Here is a 25,623-nt window from a genome sequence, read left to right on the forward strand (position 1 = left end):
GGGTGGTTGCTACCACTCAGTCAGGGGAGCGGTAGCAGCTCTTGGGTTTTGGTCATCTGTTGGAATAGGAGAGAAGGAAAAGCAGTAAATGTGGACTGAGGCAGGTTTCTGTGAATGATTTGTTTCAAGGGTAAGCTCCTAACCTAGTGCAGCCATGAAATAGTGTTGGACTTGTGTCTCCCCCGAATTGCAAAGGGCTTAGGAGCTATCAGCAAGTGTCACCGTTAACTTGTGCTTCAGTGTTTGGTGTTTATTGAAGGTGTTCAGCATCTTGAAGGATTGCACCAGTGTGGGAGTGCTGGTTGTGGAGGAACTGAACATAAGTGTCTGAATGTGGATATGAAAAAATTACACACAATTTTATAGAGGTGGCTTGCCTGATCCTGCAAAATTGGAATATACGTGTGCATCAGTGTTGCTGTTTGGAAAAATTCAGATAAGTATTTTGTGGTGTTTGACTTTATTGTGCTGTTCTATATGTACACAACTTTGGAACAATATTCCTCCCCTAACTTTGAAGATTTAGGAAAAAATATGTACTGTGTGAAGTACAAAATTTTTGGAGTTTGTACTCTAATTGATGAAGTATCCTTCAAAGACCTCGGAAGAACTGACCAAGAGGCTTTTCATCAGAGAATAAGGAAAATGCTTCAAATGGCACTTAAAATTTGGTCTAGGCTGTCTTTAGAGACTAAAGAAACCCAAACATTGTCATTCTTACAAGTACTCAGCATCAGAATCTTCCCCTGATCTCAGACACACAATGAGTATTGAAAAGTACAACAACAAAACAATCCCAAGTGTCAACAGTGGCATTCACCTAAGGGACCAGCCTGGGGCATGTAACACTGAAACTTTGGTTGCTGTCTGGCAATAGTGTAACTTCAAATAATATAATAATAGGCCTCATTTTAAAAATTCCTTAAAGCCTGAAAAGCAAGTTTTTATGCCAAAATTATATGCATGTGTTATACATGTATAAGTAAAATCCATAATAAAAAACCTGAAACAATTGTTGATAATTTTCCTTGTATACAGTATGATAACAGCATTGCTAAACATTCAAAAGTCACAAGTCGGGCATCCCTAAGGAAGTTGTTTAAAGAAATAGTTTTGTTCTTTCAATTTGCTTGCTGTGTGATAGGTTTTCACCCTGTGGTAGGGACCAATGTGTATTTCTTTCCCTAAGTAGACTTTTCACCTGCCTAACAGCAGAGATCCTCCCGTTATTTCAAGTGCTGTGATAAAGTTGTGGTGGCTGGTGATGTCTACTCATGTGTTTGTAACTGAGCTCGCCCTTTACTCTCCTGTGTGTATTAGGATATGCAGTAATGCTAGCTTTTTCTGTCCAGAATTGCTATTTAACTGGAATCTCTTGTGGGAAGAGATTCACTTGTCTGTGGTGCTGTACAATGCATCTAGGGGCAATATGCTTTTTTTTTTTGTATTTGGTTAAATCAAATAGTACCAGACTTTGCATGGAGAAAATACTTGTTTGGTTAAGGGAAGGAAAGAGTTTTGAACTGAAGCTATTTAAAAAAAAAAAAAAAAACCAAAACAACAAACCCCAAACCAAAAACCAGTGGCTGAAAATCCAGTCTTTACAGAAAGTTTGTCTCCAGATGTGTTTCCATTACTGATCTGTATTCACTAACAAATTGTGTGGGTCTTTGGGTGTTTTTTCATTATGTGTCCTTAAATGTGTTTTCTTTTTTGTTTTGAAGCTTTATTTACTGTATGAAATAGCTGATTATTCTAGTAATAGCCAGCACTGCTTTTGTTGGGTTTAATGTTTTCTTTGTTGCAATTTAAAGCCAAACAAATCAAATGTGAAGATAAATTTAACTTTTGTTTTTGTTAAACACAAGTACTGCTGTCCATTTTTCTACCCACTCTGTGAATCCTTAACTTAGTTTAAAAGAAAACGGTTTTTCTGGAAACCTAGTCAAATTGATGCAGGGTTAAGAGTTATTTTGATTACTGTACTTGTTTCTTTCCTCTTTGAATTTTAAAGATCTTTATTTTTGTCCTATTAGGAAAATGGTAGACTGTAGCTAGGAAAACTGTAGAACACATATAAAGGGATGTCGGGTTTATGGAATTTTGTGTCTGTTCTTGCATATACTTGAGTCAATCCTGGGTAAAGACAGAACTGCCTAATGTAAAATTTAAATTAGTTGACAGTATCCTTTCAAAGCTTATGCACACTGTTTTTAAGCCTTTTTGCAGTAACTTATGGGCTCATATAAGAACAATGGGAACCAAATAGTTACAAGAATGTTTGAGGTTAAGCTGTCTAATATTAATTTTAGCAGCATGTGATATTTCAGCAGCATTTTCACTTTGTATTGGAGAGGTAACAACTTCATAGCATCTCAAATGCAACTGGATTTACTGTTTTTACTGGATGCTGAAAACTCTCAGGGCACCAGGATGAAATCATCAAAATGCACGCATTTTGGGGCTGCTGTTCTGTTTAGAAGCTGTTATACTTTCTGGGAAAGATTTTTACTTTTGTTCTAGTCCGTGAAAGTTCCCCTTTATGCACTGTTTGCTCAGAAGTGGAATAAGTAAGTTGTGTGAATGAGAAATGTGTTTCTGCTAAGAGGATGCTAAAGAGGGGTCTGATGTTCCCTAAAATAATATTCATTTAGGGATCAGAAACACAGTATAGATGCAATAAAAGCAGCCAAGATCAGCGCAGCTGAGACAGTACATCTATGAGAACTTGTCATAAGAAGCAGAGTGTTGTGTGGTTAACAGTCACAACTGAAATACAGGATGCTTGGGCACTAGCTTATAGGTGGCAAGTGTGACTTTGTGGTAGGTCAGCAAAATAGCCTAGCAAGCTAGTTTTTAAAAATTAAATATATTCTGGAAAATGTGGTTTGCTGCTAAGTGGTAATGATCATTGCAAAATATTTTAAATGCCTGAGTTGTAATCTCTCTCTCTATTTCTGTTAGCTCTGAGCAAGCAAAAAAATTGAGCTTTAATCACCAAAGCTGTATTCTTTCTTGGTGATTTCAGCATTTCATTAAGTAGTGATTAGTACTCTTCAATTACGTATTTGTTTATTTTGGTGATACATTTAGTTAGAGATAGTGTTGGTTTATTGAATTTGGCTGATACCTAGCAATTTCAGCAGACTTATTTTTTTTCTTGCCATGTAAGAACATGCAAGAAGGCAGTAAGGAGGGATTTATAGCCTTGGCATTGTTTTTAATGATGATCTTACCTGGTTTTTTGAAGAAAAGTCCATAATATTATTATTACACACACACATTCAGAATTTTTAGAAATTCTGAAGTTCCATCTCCAGGCTTTACCTCTGTCTGTTGGACATCAGCCGTTCAATGGTGTGCCTCTTTCAGGTGCAGGTGAATAAGCAGCGTAGCAGGCTGATCTTGAAGCTTGTAGTTGGAATGGATATTTCTTCATGTTCATAAGCTGGCAATTTCACAACTGAATTAAAAGATCATTTTTTTCTTAAAGGGGGTGGAGGGAGAAGGAAAAGAGGACGGACAATGGAGTGGGAAATGGAGTTGAACAATTTCTTGATACTTATATGTTGTCCTTTTCTGTGTGAGTAAGAGGGAGGAGAAGAGAAAAGGATCTCAATACTGTTAAAAGCTGCCCTTGTTCTTTTTCTATCATAACTGGATAAGGATTAAATTTTGGTGGGCACTGGTGAACTGTGAAGTAGAGCAGTTTGTGGCAGGGGGAGTAGGGTGGCTGGTAACCCACCTTTGCTTCACTTCTGTTTGTTTCATGGTTTTTGTATGGTTTAAAATTATGTATTCAGTTTGCTTTCAGATTTAACAATATACAAGCTTGAGGTCTAGTTTATTAACAGAACCGAACTGAAACAGGGTTCTTTGCCTGCCCAGTGCTGCTGCAGAGGGAATAGATTGTTGCTGCTACCTCTTGGTACTGAAAACCTAAAAGCTTTCATTTTGCTGTTCAAGCCCTTCCTAGAACTTGTATACTCTGAGATGTGATTTAATTTTCGTTGGACCAAGAGAATCTTACTCTTAGGCAAATCTCATTGTACGCTTAACTCTTATTTTTCTGAGTAACTGAAAACTTTATGTATGTTTAAAACACGGTGACTACAAAGGAGCAAATGGGTTTTTTTGGTGGCTTTTTTTTTAAATGTCTTTTCCCTTCTCGTCTCTGAGGTGTACACCCCTGATGTGTACCTTGCTTAACAGGATGCTCTAGAGGTAAAAATCATGTAAATGGATGCTAGTATTACTTTATTAAGGGAGGAAAAAAAATTAAATACCTGTTTATGTGACTTTTATCTATTTTTTTTTTTACTTCCATGTAGACCAGTCATTAAAGACTATTTAAATTTCTGTACCTGCCTTACCTTTTTTCCTCTTCATACATTTTATTTCAATATTATATTTTTACAAAATGGCAAGATAATTTTTTATTATGTTTAAAATGTCACAGTTAATGTGCTTTTGAAGAAAAAAAAAACTTATTGGAAGTAGTTAAAGGAACTCTTCTAACAAAATTTAAGTATATAGTAAATTGTCAGTAAGAATATACTTAATAAAGTTCCTTTGTATTTCTCTTCCATTATTATTATATGGTTCTTAACAGCAGTTGTCTCCATCGTTTGATGTGAAGACTGAAGTGGCTAGATAATAAATGAAACATATTTACTTAAGTTCATTTGAAATGAAATTCTCATTCTGAGTTTTCCATCCCTTGTTCTGTAATTCTAGTTCTTACTGTCAGAAAACTTAATTTAGAATCTATTGTTCTCTCCGAGTCTAGAAGATGTGAATGGGAAACAAGACCTAACAAAATATGAAAAGTAGTAGTAAAGAATATTAAAAAAACTTGTAAAAGGCGAAAACATCCAAGAATGGGTTTCTGAGAAGAGGAAAGTGTGTAATTTTTGGATATTCTTGATATTCTTCTGATACTGTTTTGTATTCTTGCTTAGGAATTTCTTCTCTTGGTCACCTGTAGAAGTTTATATCACGGAGGTTAGCTTCGCAAGTGCAGATGGTTTTGCTGGACTTCTGGGCACATCATTTCTAGAATTCTGTCTCAGTGCCTGTCCCTGCTGCTCTCTGAGGTTTTTGCTGTGACTAGTGGTCTCTTGAAACGTGCTGGTTGCGTTATTCCATTTTTAAACAGTGAATTGTGAATTTAGAGGTATGGCGTACTTTGAAGTAGAAGCATTACTGCTTTGCACTCCATATTATTTTCTTGTTTATCTAGGTTTCTTAGTCTCTCTATTTCCATTGAATAACTTGAGCAATGCCAGCATTCCGGAGAGCTGGTCATATGAGCTTGGCAGAGCACTGTGTATTCTGAGCAGACTTTGTTTTCTGTAGGCTTTCTTCCCACTTCCCTGGGGATGTTGTCAGCCTCTGTTTTAGCTTGAAAATTTAGATTTAGAGTTGGGAGAGAAGTGGTTCTTAATTATCAAATGAACCATAGGAGGGTGAGTGTGGGATGCAGGGCTGGGAGACCTGTCATACTTTTTCTTCTGATGACCCTTCTTGGTCACAGCAGCATAGCTCTGGTCTTGGTGAAGGTTTTGATCTTGAGTGATGTTTTACTCAACCAACAGATGTTACTGCTCACAAAATGCCACTGCTACTTGTAAAATGCCCATACCTTTGAGTCGACACTTGTATTTTATTCAGTTGTTCATTCATCCTAGAGAAAATGCTGGAGGACTTGCTCTGAATTACTCGGAATTATCTCTGGTGATCTAAGCATGTTCTGTTTTATATAGTATTTGAGTTGTGCTATGAAATTACCGTGCAGGGTTGTGTTGAACAACTTCACCTTTTGAGATTCTTCAAAATACCTAACAGAAATCTTATCTCTGAAAACCCTCATAATTAAATAGAAAAAAGGACTGTTTTGTGTGTTGATGGCTTCTGTATGTTCACCTCACAAGTTTTATACTTTTCTAAGTATAAAACTTAAAGCAATAAAATAACCTGGCTGTGTCCAAGATAAAAATGTTTTAATTGTTCTAGGGAGCAACTGGTCTAAATTTAGACTGTGAGCTTTCTAAAGCTGGGGCCTTGTTTTCTGTTGATCTGTGAAGCACCATGCAGGTGTGCAGCTCTGTAGAAGTAAGAATTGGGAGCCCAGTTGGGCGATCTGCATCCCTGTAGCCTCCTAGGAATGAGCTCTGTAAGGGAGCTTGTGGGATCAAGGGCCAAACCAGTACAAACTCAGGCCAGCTCTGTATTTTACTCCTTAGTTGGCTGCAAAACTTCATTCACGTGAGTATCTCTCTCTAAGTAATAAAGTAAATAATTCAAAGAATTAAGTATTTTTTTAATAAGAAAACTCTACCAGTGGAATTTGGAATATCTTTTTATGGCACTTATTTTGCTGTCAAATTTTTTTAAGAGTCATCTGTTTATAAATCATGATGCCTTAGCTTTTTCACCTTCCCTCCTACTAGTATTATTGAAAACATTTACTCAAGTATTGCTACTGTCTTTTATCTATGGGTGGTTATAGATCATTAAATTCCAGCCCTTCTTAATACAGTATAAATTCTAATCTTGGCAAGTATTGTGTCGAGTTTTATTTGGTAATTAAACTCTGCACTGCTTTCCTCCTCTACAGTGAGCATCACCTTTTATATTACAGCGGACTTTTATTAATTATATGGAGACTCTATTCACGTGAAACAAACATACCATATGACCTGCAGTATCTGGAGTGCTTTGTAGCGTTGGCAATTTAGATAGTGTATCCAGCGTGATACAGTTTGTTTTGTCCTGAAGTACTGGGATGTGAGATTTACATGACTGTTGACCCCTTGGGACTGCTCTGAAATGAGGTGTGTATCTTGTGCAATCCTAGTCAGCAAAAATTTAAATAAAAATAAATACACTGTCAAAAGCCCTTCTGTTGGCCTGGCAGGAAGTATGAAATAGTACCGTATGCTCGATAATGGCTTCCTTGGAGAAGATTCTCTGGCACAATGTGACGTGATTTAGTGGAACAACAAGCTATGCAGAATGCTTGGTATTGTCATGATTTGATATTGAATTGTTAGGCATGGCCTGATGTCTGTCGTGGACTGAAGGCCAGGGAACTGAGTACAAAATAAATCTCTCTTTTTGGAATTTGAGTGGTGAGTCAAATTTATCTTTTAAAACAAACAGAAGTTACAGCCTTTGTGAATGTTGAAAACTGTTAAAGTGAACTGAGAATAAACTAATAGATCATTGCTTTGGTTTCAAGTGATAAGTTTGCAGTGGTTTTGCATGTAAAAACTTTCCTTGGTAATGCGGTATTAACTCGTAAAACCTTACCAAGAACAATTTAATGGCAACATTAACTCTTCAACTAAAATTTGTAATTTAACAAAGCACCTAATATTCAGCATTGCAGCAAGGCAGGTTAACTGACTGCTGAATAGACTGTGTCCAGGAAAAATTGTCTTCCAAAATATTGCTGTTTACTTTGGCTCTGATTATCTCTGCATGGTGCAGAGAATGAAAGTATTCTATTTCCCAAAGCTGGCATCCTTAATTTAATTGTTTGGGACTGATTTGTTTTAGGGACGACTTTCTTTCCATGTGCCATACTGCTGTAGCTGCATAGTAATGCAGGTGCTTGAAATAAAACTTGGCATAAAACCAGATTGTTTGCAGGGTGTCTTTCTTGAGGACAGCCTTTTTTATATGGATATTTTATTTTTTCTCATCCTTGATCCAACAGTGCTGTTCTTGTAAGGGTTATAGTTCTTGTTGGCTTTTGGAGATAGTGAAGGTTTGGAAGTTAGAGTGTGTTAGAAGTCTTGTAGAATTGTGTGTCATGAAGCTGAATGAATTTCCCAGTTTGCATATGGATGGAGTTGTATGTTGAAGTACATGACAAGGAGTAATAAATTTTTCTTCTAGCTTTATTTTTCTGTCTGGTTATATGCTGTAGCAGGAATACTAGTGCAACAGTTTTCTGTATTACTGTCCCAGAAATCAAGAAACTTGCATAAAAAATGGGATTTGCCATGCTCCAAAGCACAGAAGACTGTGAAGGCTAAATGTAATATAGTCCTGGTAACTTGAGGCAGTCGTTTGTCTTTTCTAACTTCCCACTAGGTATTGGTAGCTCTTCTGGTCATTCTGGATTGACCTGCTTGACAGAGAAGCCAAAGCTCTAGTTGAATGTATGAGAGTTCTGTGTAGGAGATTTAACCCAAACCCAAAATAGACATGTTTATTACTGTTAGTTGTAGTGGGTCTCCTCTTTCTTTTTTCTTGTTTTCCTTCTCCATTTGATTCTTAATTGTAGCGAGATTTGCCCTTCCTTGATTGGCATAATTGTCAAACTCTATCTGTAGTGTTCTGTCAATGCAGGTGATGACCAGGTGTTACTTAGTTCTACAGCCTTGATGTCATTCCGCAGCTGGGTGCCATGTTCATCTTTTGGGCAAGCTGTCATGGCTCCTGGTCAAAGCCGGGGTTCCCTTTGAGAAGAACTTCTTGACCCTTTGTACTTTGTACAGTATCCGCCTTGCAGGCGGACTCTGGAGCCGTTGTCTGGAATGCGTGTCTAATGAGTTCCACTCGGACCCTCAGTTCCATTCCATAATATTAGCTTTAATTGGCTGTTTTTAAACTTTCATGTACAATTTGGTTGTACATGGTAAATTACCACCCTCTTCGCCTTTTCCTAAGAGCAAGAAACTAGAATCCAGACTGTGCTTTCCCTTGCTGCCTTTTACTATTTCCCTTGCTGCCTTTTACTGTTGCCCTTGAGCTCTTTTAGAGACAGCACTGGTGGGTAGTGTTTCTGTCAGAGGACAGACTGTTTTTACTGGTGTTTTTTCCTCTAATCTCCCAAAGACTGTACTTTTTAAACATTGCATTGTATTTTTGGACTGACTTCTGCATTTGAAAGTTGAAAAAGAATTAATACTACTTGTCCAAAGAAGTATTTCAGATTTAATAACTGTTGCCAAACTCTTAGTGTGGCTAGATATCCCGTGTGTCCTCCAAGTGATTTTTTTTTTTAAATATTCATATATTTGAATTTTAATTTACTTGTTTGTGCATACAAGAACTTCAGGACAATCAGTCATATAACTAAAGTTTGTCTTTAGAGGCACAAAGGCATTCTTATATAATAAAGTGTCAAAATTTATAGCATGAGTAGAATGATTGTCTCTGCTATTAACAGATTTCATCTAGGCTTAACTACTTCATTGAAGCATCAGCAGAAGCTATTTTTGAGAAAGAGAGGTAGTTTAGTTATGTGAGGGGAAAAAAGTTGGCAGTACTGTATACAAAACAAATCTTGCAGTTTGAGCTCAAAACAGTGATGAGTCTCTTGTTCGTACTTGGTATGAATAAAGTAAAACAAAGCCTGCCTTTATCCTCCATAACAGGCTTATGGAGCTCATGTTTCGGCTTTTCCTTTCCCTTCCCTGACATGGACTCTGTCTTTTTTTTTCTTTGCTAAACAGACAGTAACTCTCCACAATATTTTTAATCTCAACAAGATGACCAGTGGCTGATGATGCAAGTGTTGCATCAACAAAGAGGGTATGATAGCTGGAGCATTCCAGGTCTGACGTTTTTGGCCAAGGAGCTGTGTATTGTGGCCGTTGATTCCTCTCTGCACAGCATGCTTGCTTCAGGCAGGAGACTACATTTCATTGACTCCTGTTGTGTGCCTCCCTGCTCCTTATTTTAGGCTTCCCCAAGAAGTTATGACTGGGAGTCTCATGGTTTTAGATGAAAGAGCCTGTTGTCTTGTTGAATTATCTCCTTTCTGTCTATATTTAAAGCAAAACTGGCAGGTAAAAAAAAAAACCACCCATATAGTGAAACAAAAACTCTGTTATAGTAACATCTTAGCATAGAATAGAATAAAACTGAAAGAATGATCTGATGTTTTTTATTTTTGTGTGTTTGTTTAGACTGCTTGTTTACCTGTAGTCCTGGCAGTGGAACTAGACTTATTGCATTCAACTTCAGATAGGTTCCTGGGCACTGGTGGGATCTAAGCCACAGGAATCAATTCATTGAAAGAAGTCATGGTAAATAATTCCCCTTTTAATTTAAAAATTGTCCTTCTACAAATTGTATATTGTGGAATTTTAAAAAATATACGCGTGTAATCGTGGATATTGAGTGACCATAAGCATCTTGTACTCTTAGATTTTTGAGAGAAAAATTGCTTTTAAAACCTAAACCAAACATTTTCAATTTTTAAATACTCTAGTGCAATGTTTTAAGCTAACGACTTTTCTTTAGTGACTGAAGTTGAATGCAACTTGAACCGTTTCGCTCACTAAAAGCATAGCTGATACTTTTTAAAATGGATTAAGAACTTCCTCATGACAGCTAAATTTCTTGAATCCATATAAAAATCTGCTTAGATCACATAATTTAGCCTTGCAGCACTGATTTTATTGTGCAAATAAACTATCAAAAATTGATTTATAAGCTAGTTGTTTCATAGGCGTGCCTATTATGTATGACTGTTATTGTTGTGGTTTGTATTCCTTCACAGCATAAAGCCTTTGGACATCTCTTCACTTGTGTCTGTTGGGCTGTTACAGTCAGGGGCTTCTTCTAGTCATTAAGTTTTTCCCAATTTAATAAAGGCAAGGTGGGATAACTTGTTGATTTCTACCTGAATGAATCATTAACCATTACAAGAGGGGGAAATTAGGGCATGGGTTTGGTGTCTCTTTTTTTTCTTCCCTTTTTGTAAATCTTATTTTTGATGCAAGGCAGTTCTGTCGCCAGCCAGTCCAGCATGCATAGACTCTCCCCCCCACCATAAAACAATGAGCACATTCAGGCACAACTCGTGTTTTCAGTTATTAAAAAACGGAGCCGTCTGTCTCTGCCTGTGACTTTAATCTTTAAGCCTTTATTCCCTGTACCCCACCCCCTCTTTCTTTCCCCAACCTTTTGTTTGTGAAGTGCAGAGCTACAGGATATGTGGGCCTGGAGTTTCTGAATGTATTGTACATTCCCCTGGCAATTACAGATGTTTATAACCCTGACTGATGTTATTTCAGTATTGTGGAGGGTGAAGAGAAAATTAAAGAACGCTTTTTTTCTTTGCCCCTAGCAGTCCTTAATATTTTTTGAGGGGAGAAAAAAAAAGACCAAAAAAAGTAAACTCCTAATTTCTTTAAAAAAATTCTTGTTCAGCATCCTCAGATGGAACATGAGAGAGCTGTGCATGAATCTTCCCGTAGCCTACAATAACTCTTCTGTTGGGACAGTGTGTTTTGTGCAGTGTTGTAAAAACCATAATAGTACTGGATTTTAGTACAAAACAAGGTCCTTGGTGTGGGGTCTGTGACCTTTGGATACTTTGTTTCAAAGACAGAGATGAGGTAGCTTAGAGCTTGAAATGCTTTAAGAGTAGAATCACATGAATTTATTTCCAACTTTACATGGAACCTGAGTTTTCTTTTTTGTAGGGGAATGATTTAGAATCTGATGTATTGGAGATTACTTTTGGACTGGTGACTTGCAGAATTGTTAAAGAAAATTTATTTTTTTTAGTCTCATAGAAATATGCTCTTGATCTGTACAAGGCTTAAAATCCGTTTCTTTATTGGTGTTTCTTTAATCTTACAGTGCCACCTGCACCTTTAGAAAGCTAATGTCCTTGAATTGACAGAGGTGGAGAGAAGAGAATCTAGTAGCAAATCTCTGATCAAGGTTTTTAATTTGTGTGTTTCTTGGGGATCTCTGTGCATTTCATGATCTTCAGGGTAGTTGGCTAAAAGCATTGAATTTAAGAGAGAAAAGTTAAATGGAATCATGAATTCCAAGGTGGTTCGGCAGTATCTCTAAGGTACAACTTTGATACTGGTTTTCCAACTGCATACAAACTGCTGTTTATAGGTTGTGCAAGTTCAGAGTTGCATGTTTAAATGTATACTCAGGTCTGTCTAGCTACACCTGATATCCTTATTTCTTAGAACTGCTGCATGAAACTTTTTTGTTAGGCTGATCTTTCAAAGGTGTGGTAGAAGAATGAACAAGAATGCATGGTGAGATAGCCTTTGGCTAGGCAGGACTTTAAGAAGCTAACAAAAGATAGCAAAAAAGTCTTACTGTCATCTAATATTAAAATGACTAAAATATGCTTAAAGAAATTCCAACAGGCGTTCTAAGATGTTCATAATTCAGTAATTCTCCTGAGCACCCAGCGGGAGGCAATAGATGCTCTGGAGTAACAATTCTCCAGCTCTTTGGGAGGAAGAAAACAATCAGTTGGTCATTAAGCATAGCACATTCTTTCTATCCTGAGATAATCGAGTACTCAAGTTGTGTATTGCTTGTGTAAGGATTTCTGAAATGTGCTATTTCTTTTTGTATTACAACACTGGGCACGAATGTGATCGAATCCTAGATATGCGAATGTAATGATATCATCTCCTAAGAATTCTAAAAGAACTTGAAAAGATGAAGAACTGATTGTGAAATAGCACTGATACAGAATCAAATTTACAGAAACTTTGTAGTTACTGTTCAAGTATCTGGTGTCGTCCCCCCCCCCCCCCCCGAGTCCAGTAGTGGGCCTGTATGTAATAATGTATTCAAATACATGCAGAAACATGAACACATTGGTTAGGAAACGTGTCAGTTAGTTGTGCTGTTGTTGGAAAAGTGTGTTACATTTTCTGAAAAGTTAATACAGAAGTTCACTGCCCCACGCAGCTAACTGGTTTGAAGGAAAATATGTGCATGTAGGTACTGCTTGCCTGTTTATGTACTACTCTCCCTGAAACAACCTTGGAAACTCTATCAAGTTATTCCAGTCATCTTTAATGTACCACTCTCTTCTCTCCAGTATGAACCTGTTTATGACTGTTGTAATTCCTAAGGATAGGCGTACAGGTATATCCTACTGTAGGCCGAAGCCTTAGGATCCTGTAGTGTGAGGAAGGTAGTGGGAATTGTCCTGACTGTAGGTACTGCAGAGGCTTTCACTCATATTTGCTTCCACACTCTCATGTTTATCACTAGTGGAGAAATAGTCCTGAACCTGGGAGTAGTCTGTCTGTTTCTGTCTGGTGTGAACTGAGTCTTTAGAGATGGAGCAGAAGCCTCCAGGTGTGTGGAGGTCTGGCAGACCTGGGGATGGGCTCATGTCCTCATTCATGCAGGTTCAGCGCCTTCATAGTTCTTCCTGATGCTTGATTCCTTCTATACTGTTTAGCCGCTGTTTTTCTGGTCTTGGAAATAACTTTAAGGATGATATCTGTCTGTAATCTTTGAGAGATGAAGTGGGAAGTACAGTCATACTGTGTAGTCATATTTTTTTGCAACATATTTAGTATTATCATATGCAAATATGTTTACTTTTTTATTTGAAACTTGGTGGGAGATCTTGTAGAGAGCAAATGTGAAGCTGATAGGAGTCAAGACTATAAAAAGGCTATTTTTATCTTGTTTCTTCTGACCTGTTTGCCTTTCAGTGTTTACTGTAAAGACTTTATGGACCTTCAGGGACCATTTATGGTCACTATGTAAGGCCCAAGTGTAATGTTACATTATGTTTAATTCTTCAGAGCAGTGCAAAAACACACGTGGCCTCCATACCACAGCAAAATACCTCTGAATAAGAAGTCTGAAACTTGAACTAATCACTCATCAGGCCATAGGAAAGCTTACTAGGTCCTGGAGCACATAATATCTGAGGAGGTCAAAGTGGGGTTTTACAAGTATCTTTTTTTTTTTTTTTTTTTTTACTTTGCACCTTTCTTTTTCCTGAAGCAGGAATATACAGTGTTGATTTACTGTACAACTTATTGCCACATTGGTTTATGAACTCAACTCTAGAGGGAAGGAACAGGGCGCTTCATTGCAAACCTCTGAGTTTGAGCCTGGTAGGAATCAGTGGAATTATACGTGCCATTTTCGTATGTCATTTGGGAACCCAGAAATTTGACGTGACTTTTTCTTGATGAGATGTTTTATAGTCTGGATGCCAAATTATGGAACTGAACCTTTCTGTGCTAGGTGTAATACAGGCATGCAGTGCAAAAAAAAAAAAGGTTACAACCCAAATGGTAACCCAATTATTTTCTTCTGTGCTTTGTTTTGCTTTCAAGTGAATGAAATAACCATTTTCCCCACTATATGCCATGGATTATATTCCGAGGATGATGAGCTGTATAATGATGTTCAATCTAAAATGTTAGGTAGCTTTTACTGTAGCTTTGTGCAGTATCCTAAATATTGAACTTTCCAGCTTTACTGGTATCTGTATTTGCATATATATATGAATGACACTTTAAAAAGTTAATGTTTGCTAACTAATTCACAATTTATGCACTTTCGACTTCAAGTCAAGAAAGAAATTAATGCAGCTGAAATACCACGGTGTTTGTGTAATTCAGCAAATCCTTTTTTTGTAGCAGTCGTCTGTGTCTACTCAGAATGACTGTTACTCTTAAAAAGCCTGCATATTTTGGAAAACCCTACTGTAGTTAATGTTTTGAGCCTTAAAATAAGTAGAGGTCTCTCTTTGGACTCTGTCTAGCTTGTACCTTGTCAATATAGAAATTCAAATCTAGTAATAGGTAATATTACAGAAAAAGACTTTGCTACATAAGGAAGAAGGATGATGTTTTCTCTCATATGGTGCTTTACCTCTGTTTTGACACATGCTACATATTACATGGCATTTCTGGTTATGAGGCAAGGATTGCTTACTTTCCTATAGACAACAAGGGGAGAGCATTCTCACTTTTGGTGATTTTCTGGTTTTCTTCAGAAATAGTTTGAAGAACAGGAATTGAAATGCCAGACCCTAGCAGTTACTCATCTAATTTGCTAAATTTTCTTTGGAAAATCATACTGAGGGCTTCCTGTACTTGCCGCCTTTTGGAATGGTTTCTCTTCTATGGTGGTGGAAACTGCAGAAGTGTTCAGAGGCTTCCTCAGGCTGGTGCTTTTGATCTCCCTCAGCCAAAGAAGAGTAAAGACCTCAGAATAGATCTTCTCTGTAACCATTGCTGCTGACCAAACAGTGTGAACTCTTACTGTTCTCTGAATAAGTAAATTGGGGAGTCATTGGCAGATGATACATTGAGATATGTCAAGTCAACAGCTCAATGATAAATTTTTCTGTGCCACAGAGTCAAGTGTATATTTTTTTTTTTCCCCTCATGTTTTCAGAGTAGTCCACCTCAAGTTCTAGGCTTCCTGTGCTTGCCTGTTGTGGGCTGGAATGCCCTGCTGCTCCCCTCGCACTGCAGCTCCTGACCCAGAAGTCTGACAGTTCAGATGTATTTCAGAGAGTATGACCAGAAGCATGCAGTGAGGAAACTTAATCAAAGTATTATTTAATTTGTAGTAATAATAAAAAAACTTGGAAAGGGCAAAAACATGTACTTTAAAATAAATGATCTATAAGTGTAGTTGCTCTGCCTGAGGCTTACCTTTCCATAATAACGAATTACTTAGGGACACCTGGAGATCTAAACCCTAGAAAATGCATAGGGCAAGTCTCTTTTTCTACACTCCTGTGTGTGTTTGTAGTTTGTTGGGGTTTTTAAGTGAGTTCCCTCTTATAGCACTGTCTTCTCATAAAATAGTTCAGGTTGGAAGGGACCTTTAGAGGTCATGAGGTTCCAGCCCTTAAAGGTGGGCCAGCCACATCTAAGTAGACAACTTTTTAAGTTAAGTAAGTTTCCCAAGATCATGTAGGGCTTTGTGGATGGCCCAGTGTACAACACTTCTCCAAAGAGGCTAAAGGCAACACGGGACTTCTTATGTTCTGTAAAGTCTTGCAAAAGATCTCTGGATGACCTTCTTTCTTCATGTGTTGTAATGCCTTTTTTTGAGGGAGTTTTCACTTTCAGGGTGGTTTTTGTTTGTTTTTTCCATAAGTCACCTGTTTAACATAAGCTTATTCATATGCACAATATTGGAATAGCTGGATCAGCATATAATAATAAATTATGGGAAGATAGGCCTCAGTCTTTCTTACTGTAACCTTCATTGGAGGCCTTATCAGCTTTGTACTACTTCAGCATGGCAAATCAAGCTTATTGACGTACTGTAATTGTTATAGGTATTTCCTCCCTTTTGAAGAACACAGGCTTGTTTCTGACAAGTACTTAGGATGTATTCAAACAAGGAAGATCCTTGGATGACTTGAGGGCCTCTACCCTCTCCTTCATCATTGCCTTTACCCTCTTCAGGGCAGTCTTGCACACTGGTTCATCTGGGAGAGGAAATGGATTCTTGTGTGAAGTCTTTTACAAAATAACCCTTCTATTTCTCCTGTTTATAAAAGGAGATTAGCAATTATCTCTTTCCGTTGCTATTTGTAGTTGAGTTGAACTCAGAATTACAAATCAATAACTGTAAAAGACAAGTTATTTGTCATACAAGAAATGAACTTCTAAGAAGTATGCCCTTATGGTCATCCTGGTTTCTCTTTGGAGCTCTCAGTTTAGGAAAGGCTAACGTGGCCTGTTTTAATTTAAAGGGAATTTGTGCAACCAGTGGTTTGTTTATTGTTCAAAAAATCAAATAGAGTGCATATAATTCTAAGCTTTACTGTGCATTGAGAAAGATGTCTTGTGGGTTGCCAGTCTGACCCTTAGTATCAGAGATACTCCAAGCCAAGTTTGAAGCTGCACGGCTCCCTCTTTGTGCTTACAGCTGCTGGAACCTTTAGGAGTGGCATGCCTGGGAAACAGTGGTGGGACGCTTGAACTCCACAAGTTCCTGTTCTTTTCAAAGCGTTTCCTAACGAAAGTTGTGGTATCGGTTTTGATCCATGATTTACATTGCTTTACAGAGGGTTTCTGCATGTGTAATTCATGAGCTCCAGTTGGGTGCACATCTCTGTCCCCCCTCACACCTCTTCTTTCTGTTTAAATTTTGGGAGATTTCCTATCCCGTAAAATATCTTCTTTATGCATCACAATGCCTCCCCTAAGGTACCTAGCAAAATCCTGTATGACTTGTAGCGTCTCCCAAGGTGTTACTGTTATGTGAAAGCAGAGAATAATTTAGTTGTTTCTGAATAAAGATTCTTAAAAGGGGGGGTGGCCTGGGAAGGGGGAAGTTTCATACTCTCTGCGTGATATAGACAATGTTTCCTGAGACAGGAGATACTAACCTCAAAGAATTTAAAATAAAACATTGATTTTATTATTTTTTTGAAAGGGGAATAGGGGAAGCAAAAATGGTAGAATAGTCAGTCTTTTTATCCTATGTGCAGATGAAATTGATTAAACCTTAAAAACTCGCCTCAGTCCACCCGGTTTATTAATTGAAGAATTTCCTCTTCCCCAGAATGGGAAGTGCACATTAAAACAGAGCTTTGCCCCTGAGTAGCAATGATACTTGAGAACGGTACATTTTCTACAATCCTATTTTCTCTTCTGCTCTAGAGGAAATCCTAACATGGTAAAAAGCATATTTAAAAAAAAAGTATGTTTAAGGAAGTCCTCTTTCATTTCCTTGTAAAGCATGAAATCAAATTATAGCCCATGGCCCACAATTATTTTATTTTTACATTTCAAATTCCATTTTCTGCTTCCTTTTGGTGCCTGTGAACAGTTGTACTGCTTGTGCAAAGTCAGCTAAAAAGATTACCACAAACAGGACAGGACACAGTAGCTTAAAGAAGCCACGAGTCAGAATCCGTGCTTGTGTGGCATGCAAAACCACTAGCCCAGGTTTGATTTGTTTGGAGCCAAGTCAGCATTACATTGATGGGGAATCTAATGCAATACTAAACTTATGCTTACCAAAATAGTAGTAGTTGTAAATGCTCTAATATTCTTAATCTGCTTTTGTTGAAAACAATTGAATTCTGCCTATTTATTGAAAATGCCTTTTGGCTCTGCTTTTCAGTAATGCTGAAATTGCTAACTAGAGCTTGGAGTTTATAACTGAATGGTCCTGAAAGCGCGGGCACAGTGTGCATATAGTAATAAGCTTTTGGAACTGATAAAGTAATGTGAGAAGCTGAAGTGTTTTGTTGTTTGTGTGGCGTGGGGTTTTTTTCCCTAGACCTAATAATACCTTCTTTAATTTACTGTAAAGGTTGCACTTTGCTGTGTAGCTCGATCTGGGAGTTTGGGTGTATAATTTGCAAGCATGCAGCAGGTTGCACAAACAGCAGGGGTTCTGAGTTCACGTGTGTGCAGAACTGCAGCGATTTCTGTGATTGAGGTTGAAGGAGTCTTTTGCTATTTAAGATGTAATGTTCTATTCCAAAAGAAACATGGCAATTACAGTGGTTTACAGTTTTTAAAAATGCAGCTTGGGTATACTCACATGGTGTTTCCCTGGGTTTTAGTAATTGTATACTTTTGCGTAAGGATGTGAGAAGTAGCATGTAAACATTGCTGAGTTTGAACTGAAGTGTCTACTTCAGCTTCAGTGAGCAAAATCAAGTGTGCTTTATTTATATAAGCTGTGTGGAAATCAAAGGTGAGTGTGACACTACTTAACACATTTGAGGAGTGAGTCTATTACAGGGGATGAAGGTCTGCAGCCTTGCTGCCTAGAACTCTGGGTAGATCGGTCTTCCTATTTCAGTAAAGGTTTGAAGATATAATATACTAAGTAACATGCAGAGAATGTAATAAATTTTCTGCTAAAGATTAAAAGTTTATCAATACATACGACTTTTTTTTTTTTTAAATGGATATTGTTGTTCTGGGTCATCTTTCTTTTTGGGTGTCCTCAGACAGTAGCTGGTGAGGTCTTTCGTGATGAAGAATGAGCTGGCTGAGAGTGATGTGCTGCAAGTGGTATCGTTTTGCTCTTCCCTTGGAGAAATGGAGCCAATGGCCAGTTTAGGGAAGCAGAGTTGCTGCCTTCTGCACTTTTGAAACTTGTTGTAATCTATGACATCTCTGATTCAACTAGTCCAATGAATAGAGAGTAGTAAGTTACTTCCCTGATGACTTTTCGTAATCAAATATTCCCCAAAATTCAGAAGCAAGAGGGGGTTGAAGTGGTTGTTCAAAGGAGGGGCTAGACGACTTCTTCCTTTTCTCTGTGAAGGTATTTTTGTTTATACCTGAGTTTTGTGTTCCCTGTTACTTTTGTGGTACAAATGAGTGCTGCTGCCTCCAAGTTTAGCTGGTGCTTCTTGGAGTCTTTTCTCTGTGCTGCTGGTCTTGTTGCATTTTTCCTGTATCTGGCTGTCATCTGGATTTTCTCTGTTCGTGTATTATCTTTCTTGTTTGTTTTTCTTCACTCAGATTGTCTACTTTACTTTGGTTTTGTGCTGTGGTTTAGCTGCTTATCTTGCAATATAATTCCCATTTTTCCCCAACCCCTTGTGTTTTCTGGTGACAACTAGTTTGTTTTGTTTGCTTTTTGCGGGGCTGCTGAGCTGTATGTCATCTACATGTCAGCTACATCTGAGCTGTATGTCATCACATGAAGGACGCTGGTAGTTCATCTTTCATTTCCCAGCAAAGTGAGAAATCACACTTTGGGAGGACTGTAGCTTTCTGAATGTTCTTGAACACCTCATTCGGAGATGAGACAGCAAATGAAAGGCTGCACCCCTGTCTCTGCTGTAGGGGAAATAATTTGAATACCTTAATTTAACTTTATCATCTATTCTATATGGCCGGCTTCAATGCAGATAAAATATTTTTCTTGAAGCTGTGCTTCCTTATATGCAGACCTGTCCTTTGCATGTGTCTCTGCTTTGTTATTAATTTCAAGCCATTTGCCTGCTTTGAGAGCTTGAGGAACACTCATCTTTTCCATATCACTCTGAATTGTGTAGGGCTGTATCCTGACTCTGCCCTTTTTTTTTTTGGGGGGGGGGTGGTGGGAAGCAAATTGTTTCAGTTCCTTTTTGTTCCATTTCCTGCAAAAGCCCATGGCAGGTTTTCTGTGGTCAGATAGTGCAGGTTTATTGAATGATACTGTCACCTTTTTTTTATTCTTCTTGTTTTTTTGGAGTCTCTGCTTGGTATGGTCATAATATTTTTTTGTCTCAAAGTTTTTTTCCAAGTGAAATTACATACATGAAAATACTTTTATATAATCCATCCTTCACCTTCCCCAGTTAAATCTTTTTCTGTGGTAAAAAATTCTGCAGGAATATTGTTCCTTTTTCAGAAACATTCAACATGGTTGTGAGTTGATTGATTAATAGTTAGATAGACATTATTTAAATTGGAAATAGGAAGTTAGAGAATAGTAAGTCTGCTATTCCATGCTTTGAGGAAAAAGTGGCTGAATGAGATGCTCCATGTTCTTTGGAGGGGTTTGTAGTTTTGTCCCCGTGTTACGAGTGACCTGCCAACTTTCCTTAACAGAAATGGTACATTTGTGAATCCCTGCGCACTTTTTGATTTCCCTAGATGACTTCATTTTAGTACTGAATGAATTGTTACGCATGAATAAGAGCAACTAAAGAAATGGATTGTAAAATGTAAAACCAGCTAGGAGAAGATTGAGGGATTGGGAAGAAGGTGAATTGTCAGAGATGGCTTATTAAGCAGCTCAGAGGAAAGTTGAGGAACTAAATAAATCTTAGTGTGGGTTTTTTTCCTTGTTACCCAAAGGTTCTGTAAACTTAAGCATTTGTGTCTTGATGTGCATGAGTAGTGTCCTGGTTTCAGCTGGGATAAAGTTAATTTTCATTCTAGTAGCTGGTACAGTGCTGTGTTTTGGATTTAGTATGAGAATAATGTTGATAACACACTGGTGTTTTTAGTTGTTGCTAGGTAGTTGTAGTGCAACTTAGTGTAACCTAGTGTAACTAAGTCAAGGACTTTTCAGCTTCCCATGCCCTGCCAGGTACACAAGAAGCTGGGAGAGCACAGCCAGCACAGTTGACCCAGCCTGGCCAAAGGGATATTCCCCACAATACAGCATCATGCTCCATATAGAACTGGTTGGTTAGTTAGCTGGGAGGCAGGATCGCTGCTCAGAAACAGACTGGGCATTGTGTTTTATTCCATGTGTGGTGAGCAATTGCACTTGTGCATCACAGGTTTTATGTATATTATTGTTGTTGTTCTTCTCCTTTGTTATCCTATTAAACTGTCTTTATCTCAACTCACAAGTTTTCTTCCATCCTCCTCCCCATCCCACTGGGGGAGAGAGGTTAGCAAGTGGCTGTGTGGTGCTCATTTACTGGCTGGGGCTAAACCATGACAGCAGACACATACAAAACACCCTTGTGCCTGGGGGAGAATGCAGTTAAAGTATTTTTGTCAATGCTATTGTGATCTTTCCCTTGGTTCCACGACTCTGAAGGGCAGCAGCTTCCCACCCTGCTTGGGTGCTAGCTCTCCCCCTGCCCTGCTTTCCGTTCCATCTTACAACATCTCTTATGAACTGTGGCCAGTTAACATGTTATGGACTTGAAGGAGGCACAATAGTTGTACTGAGGCACATATTTATTGACTTGAGTAGGCTGCTGTTTCCTTGACTGTAATATATTTTTGTCTGGAGTATCGGTGATATGTTTTCTGGGGTTTCTGGAGTCTTTCCATAGACTGGTTATTTTTCCTTTGTTCGTCTTCCTTTGCTATGAAGTGCCCCGAGGTAGACATTCTTGACCCTCTAGCAACTGGGCTGATGGTTTTTTATGGCTCTTTTAAAGTGTTTCTAGTAGATCACTAAATACACCAATTACGAATATTTGCTTTAGAACAAATGTATTCAAAGCAGCTGATTTAGTGTTTCAAGATAAAATGGCCCTCGTACTGAAAATGTGTCTAACAGTTGTCTCCTGTTGGAGGGAGGAGATACCACACAACTTATGTGTCTTATTGGCCACCCTTTCAAGGTCAGATTTGTATCTGGTTACTTTGGCTTAATTCTGGAGCATAAGGACTGCCATGCACTAGTAGTCATAACTGACTAAAGTTAGCTAAAACTTAAGCTGCAGTATTGATATTCTACTAGATGCACTTTTTATAGTCTTAATAATTTCACTTGATGGCTTGGTTTTAATTATTAACTTCCATTCCTTTTAAGGGTGTCACCTCTATAGTAATTCTTACTGTGTGGTATAGTTTAATACAAAATATGAGTGTAGTAAGTTTAAAAAAAAAATAAATCCCAACCCTGCTGTATATACTCACAGAAGTGCATGCGTTCTGATTGTTCAGTGTTTTGTCCCACTTGAACTATTTTCCTGCTGTTCATTCCTCCTGCTTCCTATGCTTTAGGTCTGCACTTCTGTGGTATGTAAAGTCTGAGCTTTTTATACAGCCTTGGTGATGTTCGTATTGCAATTTAAGCAAGTTCTAATTTAATACAATTTTTGACACAATAAAGATGAAAAATACTTTTGAAGATATAAAGTCTGTCTTCAATTTGTCATGCAGAGATATTTGAAATGATTGGTGAAAATTCTGCTGGAGCTTTGGAAATGTCATAATTATCCAACTAGCGCTCAGAAGAGTTTAGTATTCATTATTGTAAGATGAAAGCTTGGTAGGTTGAAAATAGTCATTTGTAACCATAATTTTTTTTTCTTATTGTAACTCCCACCCACTCATTCACCCATGCACTTCAACCTCAGAATGATTTCCTATCCTGAGTTCATGGGAATTACGAACAAGGGTAGCTGTTGTCATAGCCATTGTAAAAGCTTAGAAAAAAGCCGAGGGGGGAGACATTGGAAAGGGGAAAAGAACAAGGAACTATTGTATCGATTTCTTGTTCGTCTGATCAAAAGCTTAAGTCAGATATTAAAAGTACTTAAATTCGGAATGCTGCAATTTTTCATGATTTTCTAGCTTCTATCATCTTTCAAAATATGCTTTTTGACATATGACTTTCTGGTGGTTCAGCTTTATCTTTAGTTTTAGTTTTTTATGTTTAAACTTTCCAAACATTGAAGTCTGTTGCACTTTACTTTTTTTGGTATTCAGAGTATTTCAGTTACCTGGAACAAGACAGGAAAATTCTGAATGTAAGTAGCAGAAAGCCCAACATTCATCAAAAGCTTCCTTGAAAACTACTTTATATCCATGAAATTCAGGTTGCTTCAATCAAAGGACATGACAACAATAATTTGCAAAATAAAATAAAAATAATCCATAGGCATGATAGGTAACTTCAGCCTAAAATTTAGGAACTTTTTCTTGAAGAGATCTAAGAATCAGATCTGTTTGTGGCTGTGTATGATGTACGTATTCAAGAAAGACAGTATATTGCAGAGTTTAAATCACCTCTTCCTCGTATTGAGGGATTGGAGGAATTTGTGTAGACTTGGGATAAATCTGCCTTTGGTAGTGGTCATCTTATTTTCACTTTTATGAAATTTTGGATTCTGAAAGAAGAAATAGTGGGAAGCAGGAGGGGACTGAGGATTGCAGGCATAGTTATGCAGCAAGTGGTTGGCTCTTACTGGGGTTGCTCTGAGTGTGCAACTGTCTGCAATGTTGTGTGTTACTTTGGCTGTACCATATTCTTGCTTAGATTCTTAGATTAACTTTTTGAATTGAGGCAAATGTCATGCTTGTGTTGCTACAAGGGTATTTTTTTTTCCAAATGCAGTGATAACATCCTTAAACTTGAACTGTTAATATGGAGGAACATGTAAACTATCACATGTTCAATTTTATTTATGATTCAGTGGTAGCATAGAAGTTTCAGTTGCTGAAGTGTTATTTTCAAACACAGCCATGCATTCAGTGCTTACTTTGACTTGTGTTTTGTTCATATTTCTGGGCCTTTGTACATATACTGACAGGTCTTATGGAAACTATTTGAGAAAATTATCCTTAATCTTGTTATGCTGCTGCAATTCTGACTGTGAATTCTCTTCCAGGTGCCCAGATTATTGATTTGATGATGCTTGTAATAGATGTGACAAAAGGGATGCAGACGCAGTCAGCAGAGTGCTTGGTAATTGGGCAAATTGCCTGCCAGAAGATGGTGGTAGTTCTAAACAAAATAGATCTCCTTCCAGAGGGGAAGAGACAAAGTGCCATTGAGAAGATGACTAAGAAAATGCAGAAGACCTTGGAAAATACTAAGTAAGTTAATGGTAATATTAACAGCTAACTTGTAACAAAATGTTTAACAAAAATACTTTGTCCACATTTCCCTTCCAACGTGCTTCTAAACACCCTGAGACATCTAGCGACGATAAGAGAGTGGAAAGATTACCAGAAACTCAAATGTAGCCCTGAACTTGCATCTGCAAGTATCCTGTGTAGAGAAATATTTTCCTATAATGAAACTTTTCAGTTTAAAGGCTGCTTAGAGTTCAGATGGGATAAAACAAAGCCAGAATATCTAGGTGAAGAACTGGATTTTGTTGTTTTTTTAAATGTTTGTTTGTTTTAGTTTATGGGCTTACAACTTCTGTTGTGATCTGCAAGTCTCTTTCACTCCAGAGAAAATAAAGTGTTAGGGCTTTTCCTTAACTGAGGATGAAAAATGTGATTGCCTTAACTAGGGAGAGCAGAATGATGAAAGTTTATATAATTTAATGTGGGTCTGGCTGGGATGATGTTTGTCAGTCCTGTTTAGGTAAATTAATTGAGGGGAGGTACATAATGAGTGAAGTGCAGTGAGATTCATGAGTGGAAATGTGGCTGTTATGAAATGGGAAGATACATTACAGACACAATATTTATTTTGTGGTTACACAAACTGAACCATAGCTTGCTTTGCCCAGGGTCACAAGGGGACCTTGACTCCCACTTTTGTAGCTGTTAGGTCACATTTTGAGTTGAAGAATCAAAGGAATAGGATTCAGCATACAGAGGGCAGAATTTCACCGGGACCAAAAAAGCAAAGGTTGGTTGGATATGGCAGCTCCTGCTTAGCTTATTTGTGATGGTAGGGCAGCGTCCCTTTTCAACTCTGCAGCTGCCACGCTAGTGACTATGAAGATCTTGGTGTCTTTCCAGCTCCTGTGTTCTTCTTGGGCCCACTCATTTTGCTGGGAGTTGTACTGAGGTCACCAGGAAAGTGACATTATCTTTTGTGAACTTAGAGTCCTACAACTTCCAATTCTCTCTGGCAGTTGTTGATATAGGGGCAAATAAATATGGGGTGGCTTGGTTTTCTGTGGAGGTTGCTGCCTCTCATTTCAGTGGAGATGGAGAAAGGAGACACCTGCAATATCTCCAAGCATTTTGAATCAACGGTTTTTTATAGCTGTGAGTTAGTTGATCAAATTCACAGGTAATCCCAATGGGGATAGCATTGAGGTAGTAAAGTTAAGAAAACTTTAGAGATAATTATCTAACAGCATTGTTATGATTTTATTTGTTTGAAAGGTTGAAATATAGAATGTTAATTAAGCAGGATTACAATTAATAGGTTTTTTTTTTCTGTTTCTCATTTAGGCCAAGAAGTTAATGATTTTTAAAAGAGTTTATTAATATACTGCTCACTTTTATTTTGTCCTGCTTTTAAAATTTGTTTATTCTTAAATGGCAGTAATTGCTGTTGAAGGTGGTACTCCATTCTTGGTTTAGTCCAAGATCGTATTGTGAGTGGATGGAGGCGGGGGGAACCTTTCTAGTTGCATATTCATAGAAGGAAGACAAATTTTTGTAAGGAAACTAGTGTTCAGAAATACTTTTTACATACACTGTTTGAATTAAATCTTGTCTTTATGTCCTGGAGTACAGATGGGTCTTTACAGTGTGTCTTGAAAAT

At 37.8% G+C, this 25,623-nt stretch overlaps 1 protein-coding gene across 4 annotated transcripts in view; it reads left to right on the plus strand.

The window, feature by feature from the left end:
* The window catches only part of EEFSEC (eukaryotic elongation factor, selenocysteine-tRNA specific), a 124,991-nt gene that overhangs the window by 10,010 nt on the left and 89,358 nt on the right, over positions 1–25,623 (plus strand). For all 4 annotated transcript variants that reach the window (XM_054838455.1, XM_054838456.1, XM_054838454.1 and 1 more), the window contains exon 2: positions 23,777–23,984. In XM_054838455.1, coding sequence (XP_054694430.1) covers positions 23,777–23,984 — 208 coding nt within the window. The remainder of the gene's footprint in view (positions 1–23,776; positions 23,985–25,623) is intronic.

This window comes from Grus americana, chromosome 11, assembly GCF_028858705.1.
Source record: "Grus americana isolate bGruAme1 chromosome 11, bGruAme1.mat, whole genome shotgun sequence".
In the NCBI taxonomy this organism is placed as follows: Eukaryota; Metazoa; Chordata; class Aves; order Gruiformes; family Gruidae; genus Grus; species Grus americana.